This window comes from Calliphora vicina, chromosome 3, assembly GCF_958450345.1.
Source record: "Calliphora vicina chromosome 3, idCalVici1.1, whole genome shotgun sequence".
Classification (NCBI taxonomy): domain Eukaryota; kingdom Metazoa; phylum Arthropoda; class Insecta; order Diptera; family Calliphoridae; genus Calliphora; species Calliphora vicina.
In genome coordinates, this window is record NC_088782.1 from 56,751,700 (window position 1) to 56,768,934 (window position 17,235).

Consider the following 17,235-nt stretch of genomic DNA (forward strand, 5'->3'; position numbering starts at 1 on the left):
GTTTAAAATTTTAAAATTGGACTAAAAATGTGTGAGTTAGAGGTACTAAAGTACTACGACCTACCCTAAAACCGTTTTTTTCAAAATATCTCAAAATTTTGAGGGTGTTTCAAAATCTTTGAAAACGGTTTTAGTATGTCCTTACCTAGCCCTACAAACTCCATTAGGTGGCTTTTCAAGTTCTGACAAAAAGTGTCGTTTTGTAGCAGAGTGTTAGTTACCGATCATCAAAAAATTACGTGACATGACTTCCGTATACAGAAAACTTAATTGGCGTGAAATTTGTGTAGATACCTATATGAATTAAACAGTTATGACCGATAAAGCCCAATTTCTGGAGGATATTTGTATGGGAGCTAGCTGAAATAATGGAGCGATTTCAGCCAATTTCAATAGGCTTCGTTGGGCTGCACTAAATATATGGATAAGCCAGCCATTAATACGGACGGACAAACGGACGTCGCTTAATCAACTCAGAAAGTTATTCTGAGTCGCTCGGTCTACTAAAAGTTGGGTGCTGAACTAATATTTTTGGGCGTTACAAACATCAGCACAAATGCATTAACCTTCGCTTTAACAAAGGTTTTTTATGTACATGGTTTACCAATACCCACCCGGGTGACACTACACTTCTATAAATATATGCGACGAACGAAATTTTAAAAAATTGAAAAACCCTTATAAAAAGTTTAAAATGGTTCTATTAAATTCTATAGAACTCTAGAATTTGTTCAGTGAGTACAAATTTCATTTAAATCGAAACAAAATTAAAAAAAATATTAAACCAATAAAATCGATGTGGTCACCCGGGTGGGTATTGGTAAAGCGAAGGTTAAACACTCTCCACTATGGTTGTGTAGGGTATAAAAACTTTAAAATTTTTTAAAGTTGGCAAGGTGTGTGGAGCTTCTGAAGAGTAAGTATAAGCTTTTTATATAAGTATTTCATATTGGTGAAAACCATAGCATTTGGAGATTGATAATTTAGTAAAATAAATTAATTTAATAAATCTTTCGGTCGGCATTTACCTAAAAATATTACGGTGATTTTCCATAATGAAAAATATAAAATTTAAATTCAAATACCAAAATTCCTAAAGCGGGGTAAATGTGTTCCAAAAACTGAGTTTTTTTGAGAAAAGTGCCCACTGTGACATTATCTACCATGCGAGGAAAAAAAACTTTGCGTGTATTTAAGTAACGAATTGGGCAATACAAATATGGGGCTTTTTCGAGGATATATGATTTGCGTTTTTAGAATTTTTTTCTAATACTAGCCAAGTTTGGATAGGTCTGGGGGGACTATGTCAACTTAAGACAGTTAAGTTTTACTTTGTGTACTTTTGCATTAAGTTCTCTCTGAATCGTATAAAAATTTGATATAGTCCCGAAGAACATTTGTTTCTAGAAATAAAAAATATAGGAACTTTTTTGGGAAAATCACGGCCTTTTTCAGATGTTTTATCTTTGGATGCGTGCGTATGTATAGGGACGAGATAACTGTCAGCAACTTATTTTTATTTCACTCGCAAACACAGCTAATATTTAAAAAAAAATTCAACTCTCCGTAGGCACCCTAAAAAACGAAAAAAAAAATATCGAGGAAAAATAAAAATTAAACAAGTAAATAAACATAAATATCTCTTGAACTAAAAGAGATAAAATACATATGTATGTAAGCGTATTTTTAAATATTCTCAAGCACTATTTAAATTTAAAATTTCAGCTCATTCTGATTATAAATGGATTTTTTGCAATTTTTTTAAAAAAAATGTGAGACCCAAGATAATCAATTTTGAGAGGTCACGCACTGGCCCTAATTCCGACTACGAAACTGAACAATAGCAGATCAACTCAAAATTACCTCAGCCTAACCTTGTAAAACTTCGTTTAATAATAGTTCCCGAAATATTTCCCAAATAATCATTTCTAAACCATTGTGTGACGCCAGGAATCTTCGACATTTTATTATTCTTCCATGCAAACGAAGCGACCCTAATATACATTAATATATTTATGTTTATTTGTATGTTGCACACCCAGTCATACACATACATTCGATTGTAATGTAACACTCCCAAAATGGTTGAAGAAAATATAGAAAAAAAATACGAAACTTAATAGTTGAATTTTAAATTAAATACACAATTTCATGCGTCACATGAGTGAGCATTTTAATTAAATTTTCATTATTATGTATTATTTTTTGTTGCTATTTTTGGTGTGTGTTCAGTTTGTTTGTTTTATTTTTCTATTTAAGTTGGGAATTTGACAAATTGACAGCACTCATGGCCACACAACACTACATTTTAGTTAAATGTTGAAACCGTAGAAGAACCAACAAAAAAAAGGACTAAGGAAAGGGGCACAGAAAATATATTTGTAAAAAAATGTATTGTATAAGTATGAGAATGTGTGAATTTTAGTGAAAAGGAAAATTTAACTACATAATTTTCACAAGAATGTGAAAATTGACTGTAAAGACCGAAAAAACAAAAAAACATAAATGTTTGTAATAAAATTCAAGAAAAGGCTGGGTAAAAATAAGCAAAATACATATTTGTTGTTGCTATATTATTTTTTTGTTTTTTTGAGAGGACTTATTCGCCTTTATTTACATGTCATTAAACAGTTTTCTGTAAATTGTATGAACAAGTCGGGATATAAAAAGAGCAGTTACAGGCAACTGGTAGCTCACAAGTAGCTGTAAAACCTATGAAATCTCTGTATTAAAAGCCTGCTGCTTTACCCTGCAATCATTTAAATTCTTTGCTATTTTATTACTCCCAACTGTATATTTCCTCTTTCTCTGTTTGCATGGCCTGTGTATTCGTTCATATTTGTCTGGTTAAATGTCTGTAAACAACTAAGAACCTTAAAAACCAAATTACGAATAAAGTCAAAATTTGACTCTCGTATTTTTTGAGGTTTCCTTGTGTAAATAACCAACAATACAACAATTCATCACTTAAATGTCTTTTTTGGACAATGTAGCGCGTTGTCTACATATTTCTGTTTGTTGGTTTGTTGCCAGTAAGATTCGAGCAACATAAAATTTCCAAAGTGTCACACCAAATAAATTGAATTCGGTGAATCATTTGAAATAAATAATTAAAGGCAATGTTACAAAATTGACCTCATACCAAGAGTTAATTTTAAATTTTGATTGAAACTTAGTACATGTCACTTTTTAGTGTATAAATGAGACTGATCAATCAGTGACTGTTACGGATACTGTATCTCACGATATATTATCAGAGTTCTTTCTATCTAAATTAGATGATAGTGATGTGGTCAACATGTGCCTTCAATAAGACGGTGTCACATAGAGCCCGTGTAACAATTCAATTACATTTAGTTGACCCTCTAGATTCTAGATCGTATGATTGATGACCATTGCATTTCATTTTGATGTCAAATGTATAGTTCAACAAGCCCACAACCACCTATGCATTGAAGGAATATGAATCATGAAAGCCATGAAGGACATTTGCCGAGAAAATTACATAACAAAGATAAAAGCAGAAAATGTCTAAATATTGTAGAGTTTCTTCTATGATGGGTAGTCATCCTGACGTGATATAGAGGTTTAAATGCGATGATCTGTATTGGTCATGCTGAAGGAGACAGTTTAACTTGAGTTGGCTGTCACCGGTAGGGTCTCCCATTCTAGAAGGGCACATGTTAAGCATGACACTAAGAAATACCCTGTCCCTCTGTCTGGTAGCGTCTGTTCTCCTTTGGGGCGGCTCTCAGATATTCCATCAATCCCCCTGACGATGGCATAAGGGTATATACTGACGGTTTTAAATGAAGGTTCTTTTTATTTATTGAGAATTTTGGGACAAAATCCTACATTAGGCTACCTAACTTCTGCACTGCTCTTCATATGGAAATTACTGCTATAAAACGTGCAACATATTGGCTGAGGTATTATCGAATATCTATGCCAATTGTTTCCTTTATTACAGGACACACGCTAGAAGACTGGGCCTACGGTACAACGACTATTTAGAAGCTGTCATAATGAAGAAGAGGAGGAAACTGTGACTCCAAGAGAGGATAAATCCCATTACTATCGTGTTTAGATGGGCTATCAATGATAAAACTAAGACGAATTCACTCATGCATCAGAGAAGCTGTTTACCTCTTAGGTATCACCATGGGATCAGTTTTGAATGGGCCCAAATGAGCTGCTTGACGAGTGTCAAAAATAATCCAGATATAGATAGAAATAGGTAAAAACTTGAGGTAGTCGTAGTTTTTTGCTTATACCTCAGCTATTTGTGGGACAATTTTTGTGAGTTTGAATAGCTAAGTATGTATTTTATTTGAGGGCTACGGAAAAATGATTTCAACAGACAGACAGAAAAACAGACATACTGGCTCCCGCTTCTACAACAATCCATAATATATGTATATATGGGGTCGCAAATGAAAAATGTAGAAATTACGAACGGAATGAAAGGCATAGAATAAAATATATGTATGTACTAAAGACCTGCACAAGCTGCATTGTTTAACACGAAGACAATTGCCACATGATGCTTTTGTCATGTCATGTTATGTTCTTTTACCTACTTAACAGCAACACGCAAAGGCAATGTATATCAAAACAAAAAACAAACGCAGCATCATTTTAACAACATCATAACACACACAACATTAAAAAAATTAACAGATGCATGGATGACATGGAAAATAATTTCAAGTCATTTAAATCATGTATGAGGCCTTTTTTGTATGAGATGATTTCAATTCACTTGTAGTATTTATTGTGTGCAATAAGAAAAAATCTATATTAATCTATATTTGTTTGAGCATCACGCCTAAACGGCTGTACCGATTTTATTGAAATTTGAAACGTAGATAGATCCTTACTGGGAAGCGTCAATAGGCTATATATTTTTTTTTACTACGACAGGGCTAGCGAAGCGCACCGAGTCAAGCTAGTTGACTATAAAAATACAACTGAAATTTATATTTATATTATATAGTAGGTCAAAATAAAAATACGAAAGTACACCAATGGGTTTTTCAATGTTGTTTTGGAAAATTTTACAATATTTAGTAATATTACCTGTTATATTATTACTTAAAAAGGAATACGTGGAATATAAGCCATAAAATGCCAATAATTTTCATGGAATTAAAAATGTAATGTGTTTATTTTAAATACTACCTGACTTAGGTACAACCGCTCGAATATTATTAACTGGACATTTAATAATTACATTGCTAAATAATATAAAACTTCATGAACAAAGCTAGACGGTGTTTAATTAAAGAAAATTAAATTAATGTATAAATCCTTAACGGTGAAGTTTATAATATATTTAATGATATTAAAGACAAACGTGTTTATTATACTCGTTGTAAAAACGTGTTTAAATTTAATGAAGTGTCTCTGAATCGTTCGCGGCATAATTGCTACAAAAATATAAATCTACGAAAATGATCCAATGGAACAAAAGCAACTGCCCAACGATTTGAAGCAAAAGTGTAGGGCATTTATTGCGTAACTTCACAGAATTTTTTTCCCTATTTTTTGTTTTCAAATAAAATCTAGAAGGCTTGAACAAAATTTTTTAAATTTTCTAGTATATTTATATGTTATTCAAAAATGTTTGAAATTTTTCTTGGAAAATATTTAATTTTTTTATGATTTTCAGCTATACAATGAGAAAATATGTATACGTTTCAGACTTTTCTATACATTTAGAAATATTGGCCAATATTGGGATATTATACAAAAATATTTGAACTACATAATGCAATTTATTATAAAATAGCAACAAATTTGTGTAAAAAAATTAAAAATTTCCTTCATGTACAAATTAATAATATTTATGAAAATGTTCTTATTCTGAATGAAAAAAGTTTGGAAAAAATTCATGTTCGATTAATAATATTTATTAAAAAATTCATTCCAATTATGAATTTCTTTTTCCTGTGTTACACTTTATTATTTATATTTTTTAAAAATCCTTATATTATTTGTTCTAAATATTTAAAAAAAAAATATATAATGCTAAATAATAATAGTTCTCAGATTTTCACAGTTCAGCAGTTATGTACAATTTCATTCTGCTATGCAATTTTATTCTGCCTAACAATGCGACACTTGTTAACATCAATTCAATTCAAGCTTCCACACATAACAACAGCATCATCAATAGTTATAGACATGACATGGCACAACATGGTTTTCGCGGCGCGATGACATGGTACAACATGGTTTTTGCGGCGCGATGACATTGAACAACATGATGTGCGCGTCGACACAACAAAACAAAGCATCAAATTTTGAAGTAAGACATTTTTCTACAAAATGTTGTCTTGTGCAGGCCTTTAGTATGTACATTAGACATGCCCTTAAAAAATAGATTTCATCTCTATTTTTCAAATCAATTTTTTAAGGGAACCTCTAATGTACAATGCGTTACTGAGAGACAAAAAACCTATGTCTGCTGTAAAAAGCATAAGTCATGGAACAACAAAATACATGTAAATCAAAGTAATTTGTTGTTGCGTCACAGATGTGAGTAAATATTTTAAATATATTTTACTCTCAGTTGCGCCTCTAGGAGTATAAAAAGCTAAAAATCATGTAGCTTTCTAATGATATTTGCAACCATTTACAATCTTTGGTGAGATTTAGAACGCGATGTAATGTTCCGTCTAATTTGTTATTAGGATGAACGGCGTATTTGTTATTTATAGGTTGGACATATTTCTCATATACCGCTGCAATAACATCAACTCTTCCACTAAGCTCTGTGACATTGAAATTTTCTGGCATCTTTGCTGTCTTTAGCAATGTTTGCTTTCAGGTATAAGGCTGAGTATTTTCTGCCTTATACGATATTTTTCGGCAATTTCAATAGCTCTTTAGGCCACGTGCTCAGCTATTTTACAGTCTTGTATTTTTTCCCAAGTTGCTTTCCTTCTTCTGTCGGCACTCGTTTTACTTCTAAATAAACAAGGCGAATTTATATAGGTGGTGGCAGCAGGGCTGTCAGATGTGGCGATTTTTTAACAAATTATGTATTTGTTTTTCTCGAAATATTTTTTTTGATATTTATTAACCCAATAGTTAATAAAATTAACCATTTATAATCTGATCATATGGCTTCAGTTAGCATACATGATAAAATACTTTCAACGATATTCTAAAATGTTTAAGCCGTCATTTTTAAATAATAATGGAAATATTGATAACTTAATATGCTCACTAAAATTGGATATTGGTTCAACGGATTCTTTGGAATCAGGATTCCATCGATTTTCGCACAGAATTTGAAATGGAATTACAAAATATAAAAATGGAGGAATATGATGTAGAAATTTTAAAAGAAAATTGTATTTTGTACTTAAAAAGCTTTTAAAAATAATGCTTAAACGGTTACCAGAAAATATAACTCTTTTTAACGTATGTATATAATGAATTTTCAATATTGAAATGAAATTTTCGGTAGTTCAAAATTCGTTAACTTTATTTTTCAATCCAAAAGTATCTGCAGGGGAACATGAATTGCAATTGTCAAAATTAGCATATATCAATTGGACTCAGATCTTTAAAGGTGAAATTCCAACAAAATTTTTTAGATTTTTGGCCACAAGTTTACAATTATTGTGATGCAGGTGGAGCATTTCACTTTAAAGACTTAGCATTGGCAGTTCTTAATATGTTAAGGTATAAATCAAGATCAGCGAAACAGCTTGCATTTTTATAATTTTTTTGGTGTTGATATCTCTCATAATTAGAAGCACAAAAACGTTAATATTTTTGCCTGCTCTCTCTTAGTTTAAGAGTTATAGGAATTTAAAGTCAACACATATAATAGTACATTTCTCATATATTTGGAAAACAAACTGATCGTTATGGGTATCATTGAATAGTGCTTCACTATACCTTTAATATGATATATAATATGGTACAGTTTATTAATATTGTGAACCAAAAATTCCTTTTTGAATTTATATGACAGTACTTCAGAAAATTTTGATATACAGAAAAAGTGATTTTAGCGAAGCCGGTGTTCGATACACCCCAGAGTTAAAAGTCCCTTCACCCGGCCGAAGACCGACAATACAGAAAATGTGAATATTAACAGAAAAAAAAAATTATGAAAATGTAAGCTGTTACGGAGATCTTGATTTGTTCCTATGTTAATTTTACCAGCCAGCAACGCTTGCGTAGAAGGAGAATTTCAATATGAACTTTTTATTGATTCATTGATAAGAATAGTAAGTTATATGAATTTTAATAAATTTTGTTGCAATTCATTTCAGCCTACAGATAAAATGTTAAAAAGTTTAATTCTAATACAATGTAAACTTTTGATATCAATTTTATATAAATAACTAATGTACTAGATTTAAACCGAAATAAATTGACTTTATAATACATAAAATTATTATGTATGTATTTTACAATAAAAAACTCCAAAAAATATTTGGCGATTTTTCGTTTAGCTTTTGGCGATGGAGGTAAAAAAAATCTGACAACCCTGGGTGGCAGTGGCGAATTCATTATTTATTTATATACGGAGTTTGACATTCGAAACAACTCTCTTATTGTTGTAAATAACCATGTTAATATAATAAAAATACTTGTTTTTGAAAAACGATACAATTACGATAGCGAACGTTACACACTTTGAAAATCTAAACAAAATATTTAGTGTGATTATTATATTAGTTAAAGCAACAAAATTTTGATATGAATTTAATTATCAGCCACTTTATTAGTAGTCACTGAGTACTGTTAACAGGCGACGATTTAGGTTCAAGAACGCGACATGAAGAAGAACGTGAAAAAAATCAAATGCTAAATTTACTGTTAATTAATCTTTATTCAATATCTTTTAATTTCAATACTGGCCACTAAAATGTTGGGGAGTCTATTGTATATATATTCTGTTCAGACGCGGATCCAAGTTAACCATTTGGGGGGAAAAATAAGTTTTTTTTTCTTTTTCCCTTTTTATTCTTTTTTCCGTTTTATATTAAAACGTTTCGGTTTTGGGAGGTGACAAATTTCCTTTTTTCACCCCCTGGACCCGCGCCTGGTTTGGAATACTTAAAAAATTCAATGACATTCAATGTCTGTACGTATGTCTATTTAAGACACGACAGGGCCATAGAGATGGATTAAGCGGGATGAATTTGTTCCCAAATATTCTTTCTTTATTAGTAAAATTTTGCTATTGGAAAAGAGTAAGATCGGTACAACCAAAAAAAATGAGAAACTATTGTCTAACGTTTATCAATTAAAATTCGATAAGACCTAAATGAAGAGACCTATAATTTTATTTTTAAAATTGGTTGAACACGTAAAAAGTAATGAAAAATATATGAAAAACTTCGGTGTGTTAATAGAATAAAAGTAAATTATTCGGTGAAACTCAGCAAGTAACTATAAACTATCCTCGCATGCAAACATTCATATTGTCGATTTTTTTCAACATGTTACTGGCAAAAGTTTTCACTTTTTTTTTTTTTTGCAGTTTTCGTCTGACCTCAAGTTATAAACTACCAAATATATACGGATGTATGTATATGTAATTGTCGCCTTAGTATATGTGTTACTCTGCACTATATATGTACATTCAGTGGAAATCTATAGGTTTGAGTGTTCTGTCAACACTACATACAATAGCTGACATTTGTAGTTGATGGCCAGGATAATGATGACAGCTACATATAACCGGAAAGCTAACGTTGCAATATGTACTCGTGGCAGTAGTAGTCGAAGGAATCATATTGTAGTAAAACCTAGTAAAAATATTGGTAGTAGTGGTGTATGAGTCCCTCATATAGCATAAATATAGAAACAGCGAAAATGTCAGTATTTTATTATGAATTTCTGTTTTTTTTTTTTGTTGGATTTTCAACAGTCTCCATAACATGCCAGGGACAAAGACATAGTACCAATATATGACAAGTTCTCGCGTAAAATTTCACAAACAGAAATCCTTTAAACAACTATACATAAACTCCAACAAATATTTGAAAGGGTCAACAATTTATGTCTGTTATATAAAAAAAAAAAAAACAATTTGAAATGTTTTATTTTAAAACTATTTCATATTAAATTTTTAGTAAAATTCATACTAATATTTAGCAGTTACCCCTTTTTTTATTATAAAACACTTACCAATCATTTCCGGTTTTATTAACATTCTGTCTTTTGCGCCCCACTTGGTGGGGTTTGGGCTCAGCCACCATGTTGACATCTAAAACATAATAAAAAAAAACAAACAAATATTTAATTTTAATAAAAGAGTTTACGAATAAATGAAAATTACATATGAGTAGTTAGTTGGTTTATTTAATTTTATTTTTTTATTTCAGTTTGTTTATTTTCATTTGGTCATTGTTTTTGAGTAAAATTTATGGCCAGCAAAAAGCTGGCATCAAACAAAGTTTCATAACAAAACTTTTGTATTCAGCCACATATTATTCTCATTGTCTTTATAGTCTGTTTAGTTATGGGTTTCTATTTATATTTTTATTTTTTTCCTTCCATTATTATTTACTGTGGGTGAAAATAATAAACAATAAGGCTTTTGTTTTGTTTCGAACTTGTCTTAATAAAAAATGATAAAAATTATGAAAAAAAAATTGTATATAATTTCATGACTTTGTCCATTCATATGAAATTCTACAAATAGTTAATGTACATAGGCAATTCTTTATATTACCAAAAAAAAAAATAATAATGCATTGTTTTAAATTCTTTATAGCAAAACTCGTTAAGGTTTTAAAGAATTTTGTTTGAAGTGTGATGCATGCATGGGAGTAATGGATACCAACCCACCCAGCTTCAAAAGTCTTTAAGGCTTCACTTTTTAGACCTCTAAACAACAAATTTAAATATTCAAAAACATACGATACTCATTCCACTCTACCTTCTTTTAAATATTTTCTAGACGAACTTTGCTTATCTTTTTAAAGAATAAAGTCTACACAAAGACTTTATTTCAAAATCGATATTCCAAGAATAGTTTGGCAATTAATCCTTAATGGGAATTTCTACAGAAAGAGCCACAGTTAAAATTTTAATAAATAAATTAGTAAAGAAAAAGATTATTAAAACAAGCTTTTATTTAAATGCTGTTAAAGGAAGAAAATAAACTTTAATAACACTATACAACACCAAAAAAAAAGACACGTGTATCGGCGTTTTGAAAGTTTACATCTGAATTTCATTTGAGGGCGGGTTAAAGTTTTTCAACTCTGGCACATTCTTATTGTTAATCTTCATAAGAAACCATATGATCCTTACATTTTAGGTATAAAATGTGTTCAGCAAAGTTATATAAAATGTTACGGAGAATATTTTTGTAGAGTCTTTTTTGTAGGGTCTTTTTTGCCCTTCTTTTAAAAATGAGCAAAAAACACCATTACAACAGGGATTTAAGGGGTTAAAATATTCCGGTTGAATTTTGCGTTTTGATGCATTCAGGGACTTATAGTAAAATTTCATGTATAATTTTTTTGCAGAACAGTTTAACCCCTTAAATCCCTGTGTTAATGGTGGTTTTATGCACTTTTTTAAAAGAAGGACAAAAAAGACCCATGCCTTGAGGATTTAGAGGGTTAACATATTCTACAAAAATATTCTCCGTAACATTTTACATAACTTTGCGGAACACATTTTATACCTAAAATGTAAGGATCACATGGTTTCTTAAGACGATTAACAATAAGAATGTGCCAGAGTTGAGAAACTTTAACCCGCCCTCAAATGAAATTCAGATGTAAACTTTCAAAACGCCGATACACGTGCCTTTTTTTTATCTCCTCTATCAAAATTTATGGTCGGACCTTGTAATTTTGGAAAAAATTTGATTTAGTTGTATAGTGTATTTAATAGATTGATTAATTTTAAAGTTTATTTTCTTTTCTTTAGGGTCATTATTACAACATGCCTTTAAATTCCTAATATTAAACGATATAGAAAAAGGTACCATTAAAGTTAACTTTTAGTATTACGAACTTAAAGGCAAGTTGTAATAATGGCCCTTAGAGTATTTAATTGAAAACTGGTTTTACGTATGTTTTTTTTATTATTAATTTTCTTCTTTTTTGTTATTAATTTTCTTCTATTTAGAACATCCTTTAGAATATTGGGAATTTAAATTATAATAAAAAGCTTATATTCTGAAACTACATTGGAAAAGCTTGAACTTTTTTTTTTCAAATTTTTAAGTTCGAAATTGGAAAATGTAAGAAATTGTCCACCAAAAATGCTGAAATGTTTTCTTTTAAGAATCCTCATGATTTCGAGATTATATTAACCGTTTTAAAATATTTTCGAACATAAGTTCGAATTTTCGAACTTAATATTTGACTGTCATCAGGTTCATGCATGATCTAGAGATTATTTTAACAGCTTTGAAAATTTTTCGAACATTCGAAGTTATATTTGATTTCGAATTTTCGAACACAATATTGCACTGTCACCAGGTCTAATGGAAATTTCAGCCTATTTGTGCTGCGAGATTTAGTTTAAAATTTTGACCTAAAAAAACATGCAAACAAACATTGCAAGTTAAATAAGAGAAAATCATGAGAGGAAATTTTAATCAGGTAAATTGAACAAATTTGTGACCAAAAAATTAATTTCCTTGGTATCTGCATATTTCAAATTGGTCTTAAAATAGGTACAACTTTCAAAATTCGCTATTTTATTTTAATTGAAAACAATATTTTAAATTTTTTGAAATTTCGTTTAAAAAAAATTTTAAAAAATTAAAAATTTGTGATATTTCCGAACATTTTTATAAATGTCTATGGGTTGATATAATAAAAAAATGTAGTTTTGAATGGATTTATTTTCAACGTTTAATTTTTTTGATAATATTGCTTCTTTGAAAAAGATAAATATACATAGATCGGAAGCTCTCCTGTCAAATTCCTATCTAAGTTGACAAAAACCTATGTGCAAACAAAAAAACACTTGATGTGTCATTATTTTGAGTAAATTTTTTTTTTAATTTTTCTAGCTTCAGCTCCATTGTACTTTGATTCAAAACTTCAGTATTTAGTTTTTATGATATGGGGGTTATATGCATCAATTATGGACCGATCCTCAAAAACGTTTTTAGAAAGATTCAGGTTCCTATAAAATAGTTTATGTCCAATTTCATTATATTGCACGAAATTGACACTTTTTTTTCTGTCAAGAAGGGAAAAAAACTAAATTCCGCAATTAAATTATCTTTAATTAAGACTTAACGCGTTTTTAATCTTAGCAATCGTTTTATAAATATATATTTTTTTTTTTGCTGCATTTTCCAATATTTTAAAAAACAAAAAATTCGAAATTTTTCTAAAAAATTATTTTTGTTTGCCGAAAAAAAATTATATTTCTAAAACAACTGCGTAGATTAAAAAATGTTTTAGTCTTGCTTAAAGGTAATTCCATTTCGGTAATTTAACCCACCGGGTGCCCCCCTTGATTTGTTGCCAATCGAATGATTCTGTTGCAGACATAGAAATTTTCGGTTCTATCAAGAGAATGTCAGTTAATAAAGAAGAAATTAAGTTGAAGCAACCAAACTTTTGTTACCCCTTTTAAAATTTTGTAGCCACAACTGTAAAATTCGATTGCCAGGGTAGAATCATTCGATTGGCAACAAATTCGGTTGCTATCACGAATCAGTTTTCTCTGTGTATGAATGTTCAAATCATTTTCTAAGAGGAAACTTATAGTATGTGGACTAGGAAAAAATGTAGCCCGATTTTCGCCATACTTTACAATATAATTTCAGAGAACTTAAAAATAATTTGTGCAAAATTTTATCAACATTGCCGGATAATCAGCTTTATTATGACTGCTGAAACAGTATTCCGGGGGGATTGTATACGAGCTCGGTGAAATCATGGACCGATATTTCCCATTTTCAATAGTAAACAAAACTTTTTAACAGAGAGTTTTTTTGGAAAATCAATAGACGGATGAATGGTTTGCGCTGAATATTTAGATTTTTTACAAATGGATATAAAAATAATACTAATGATAAATATATGTCTGCAATCAAATCTTTGAGAAAGGAGTTAGTTAAAAAGTTAAAGTTCTTGAAGTGCTATATAAATAATATGTTAAACCAATTAATAACATATTCGAAGTTTTTGTAAGTTAGTGCAATTTTGAGTAGAAATTACTTAAAGTAATCTTTAAAACAAACGAGACGGAAAGATATGTCGCATGCTAAATCGTACAAAAAATGTAAATTTTTACATTTAAATTTAAAAAATACTTTAAAAGTGTATTTTAAGGAAATTTTGAAACGAAATATATTTAATGTCGCGTTCTTGATTCCCAGGTTTTGAACTAAAAACAGAGCTTTAAAGTACTACGAAAATCTAGTACGAAAATCTAGTTTAAGATTTCATTATTTTTGTCGCGTTCTTTACAGTGGAAATGTCTATATGTGTTATTAAGGTTTTTCCGTTTTTCAATAAGATCGAAAATACATTTTTCACTTCCACTAAACTGTTCAGTTAAAATTGCAGGAACGGCAAAATTATGAGACTTATTATCTTTTATTCCCCCATATCGCACTTGATCAACAAGAGTGTATTAACTCAAAATTTTAAAATTTTCAGTGGAGTTTTAAAACTGTTTGTGGTTACATGTTAAGAGAATTTGAAAATCCGAATACATCATAGTAAGCAAATTCCATTTAAAAATATATTTACGGTCAAGCCCGACCATATAATACCCTACATTAAGTAAAAGAGCAAAACCATTTTTCTTTTGAAATTTCAATAATTTATATTTTTGCGTGATTTTCGGAAGTGGGCCTTATATGGGGGCTATGACTAATTATGGACCGATCACCATGAAATTATGTCGTGTGATTTATGTCTATATGAAAGTTTACTTTGTTGAATTTTGTGAGTATACCAACATTTTTAAGCGATTTATGCACATTAAAGTGATTTTCGGAAGCTCCCTATATGGGAGCTATGACTAATTATGGACCGATCGTAACAAAATTTGGTGACAATAATTTTGTATATATATAGAACTTATTTGAAGCGCAATTTGTGGAGATACATTTATAAATTAAACATTTATGACCGATAAAGTCCAATTTTGGAAGGACATTTGTATGGGGGCTAGGTGAAATAATGAACCGATTTCAGCCAGTTTCAACAGTCTTGGTCCTTGGGCCGAAAAAATAATATGTACCAAATGTGATCGAAATATCTTCAAAATTGTGACCTGTACTCTAAGCACAAAGTTTACATGGACAGCCAGCTAGCCAGCCAACCAGACGGACGGACGGACATCGTTTAATCGACTCAGGAAGTGATTCTAAGTCGATCGGATACTTTAAGGTGGGTGTTAGACTAATATTTATGGACGTTACAAACATCTGCACAAACGCATAATACCCTCCCCACTATGGTGGTGTAGGGTATAAACAGTAGATAGATATTAATGTTGTTAGTTGATTTCTTGCAAAAATTAAATTTTAAAAATTTTTAGTTTATACCCTCTTGTTGATCAAGTTCGATATGTCCTTAATAAAATTGTGTTTCATTTATAACTAAATGCAAGCACAACATTAATTAATTACTATGGAAATCAAATTTTTGTTTAATAAATTAATTTTTATATTAAACCATACCGAGCTAAAGTAAAACTACCACCCACCCATTTTCAGCTTTCCAAACACAACTCATAAATCAATCAACAACCATTTGTCTTAATAAAAATGGTCTTCATACTTGCGCCAATCAACTAAATATTTTAAAGAAACCCTGGTGAAAATAAAATTATGTTTAAAGAAAAGTAAACGTTAAAAAAATATTACACGCCGTTCAAATTTACCAAATAAACAATGTGAAAAGGGTGTGACAGTCAACATTTAGGAAGGAAAATAAAAAAAAGAAAAATATGAAAACTGAAAAAATTTAAACAACAAGGTGCTTCATATAATTCTTAAGATTTCCGAATTATATATTTAAGAAGCACACCCATGAAAAAAAATATGAAAAAGGCAAAATAAATGTGGTTTAAAAGAGGGGTGGATAAAAAAAAATGGGCAAGGTAAATGAAAAACACAACAAGCCAAGGGTGCCTGTAAATAAGAATGAAAGCGGTGAAAAAATTCTTACTATGGCTGTCAAGTATAAAATATTTTTTAAATTTTTTCCTCATTTTTTTTTTCTTTCGCTTTTGTCTTTCCTCTACAGCCTTAAAAATGTTTAGTTAGAAAAACTTGTAGACTTTTAAGTATAATTAAGATTGAGGATAAAAATAAGAAGGATTTCCGCCGCTTACAGAAATAAGCACTTAAATGGTTTAAAGTGGCTGGAAAAAAAAAGGATTTCAAAAAAAGCTTCATTTCAATTTTACAAATTGTTGAAATTTTATTTCTTGTTCATTTTTCAAACTGTCCTTAAGCTTTAAATTCATTTTGCTCCAGCTAATAATATTAAATCACAGATTTTCTTAAATAAAATTGCATAAAAAAAACATTTTTATTTTTATGAAAACCATATTGAGAAATGGCATCATCAAATTTATCTGCTGCAAGTTATAAGTCTGTGAGTGTGACTGTGTAAACGCTAAGTGCATAAATATGTTTTCTGTAAAATTCACACATTTGTTTTCACTCCATCCCACTCTCCTTGTTCCTGTCCTCATACGAATATTTTACTTTATTAATTTTTGTCGTTTTTTTTTACTTTTTCTCCAAAAAAAAAAAAAAATCACTTGTCTCATGTTTTTACTTCTCTAGTGTGCTGTTGTTCATAAACTATGAACTTTGTGTCCTGGTGTACTATTCCTGCTCGGAGTATGAAAGTAAATATTTTTGGAGTTTCTTTAAAATTCATAAAAGCTTACATTCGCAATACACACACTCAAACCTACTCCTCCTCTTAACCAAAAGCGAAAACGACAAAAGTGATTCAGTATTCATGTATGCATTAATGTATGTAGGAAATTCATGATGCAGTTGCAGTGAGGTGCGAAAAATAAGCAAAAAAGAATTTAAATACTCCAAACTACGGGGACACCAAACTAAAACTCTGTGATTTTTTGAATAAAACACAGGTTTTCGGATAAGAAATTGTTTTATTTTTCAACATTGTCTCCTTTGAGTTCTATACACTTTGTCCAGCGTTTCTCCCATTTTTTAATCTCTTCCAAAAGTTTTGTCAAGGTGACCAAAATAGGTTTGTGACATGATCTCATGGTTGGAGT

At 30.1% G+C, this 17,235-nt stretch overlaps 1 protein-coding gene across 1 annotated transcript in view; it reads right to left on the minus strand.

Moving 5' to 3' along the window:
• LOC135954342 (putative mediator of RNA polymerase II transcription subunit 26) overlaps window positions 1-17,235 on the minus strand; it is a 52,603-nt gene that overhangs the window by 25,977 nt on the left and 9,391 nt on the right. Inside the window, exon 3 of the mRNA XM_065504482.1 lies at window positions 10,162-10,240. Within this exon, the coding sequence (XP_065360554.1) occupies window positions 10,162-10,240 (79 nt within the window). The remainder of the gene's footprint in view (window positions 1-10,161; window positions 10,241-17,235) is intronic.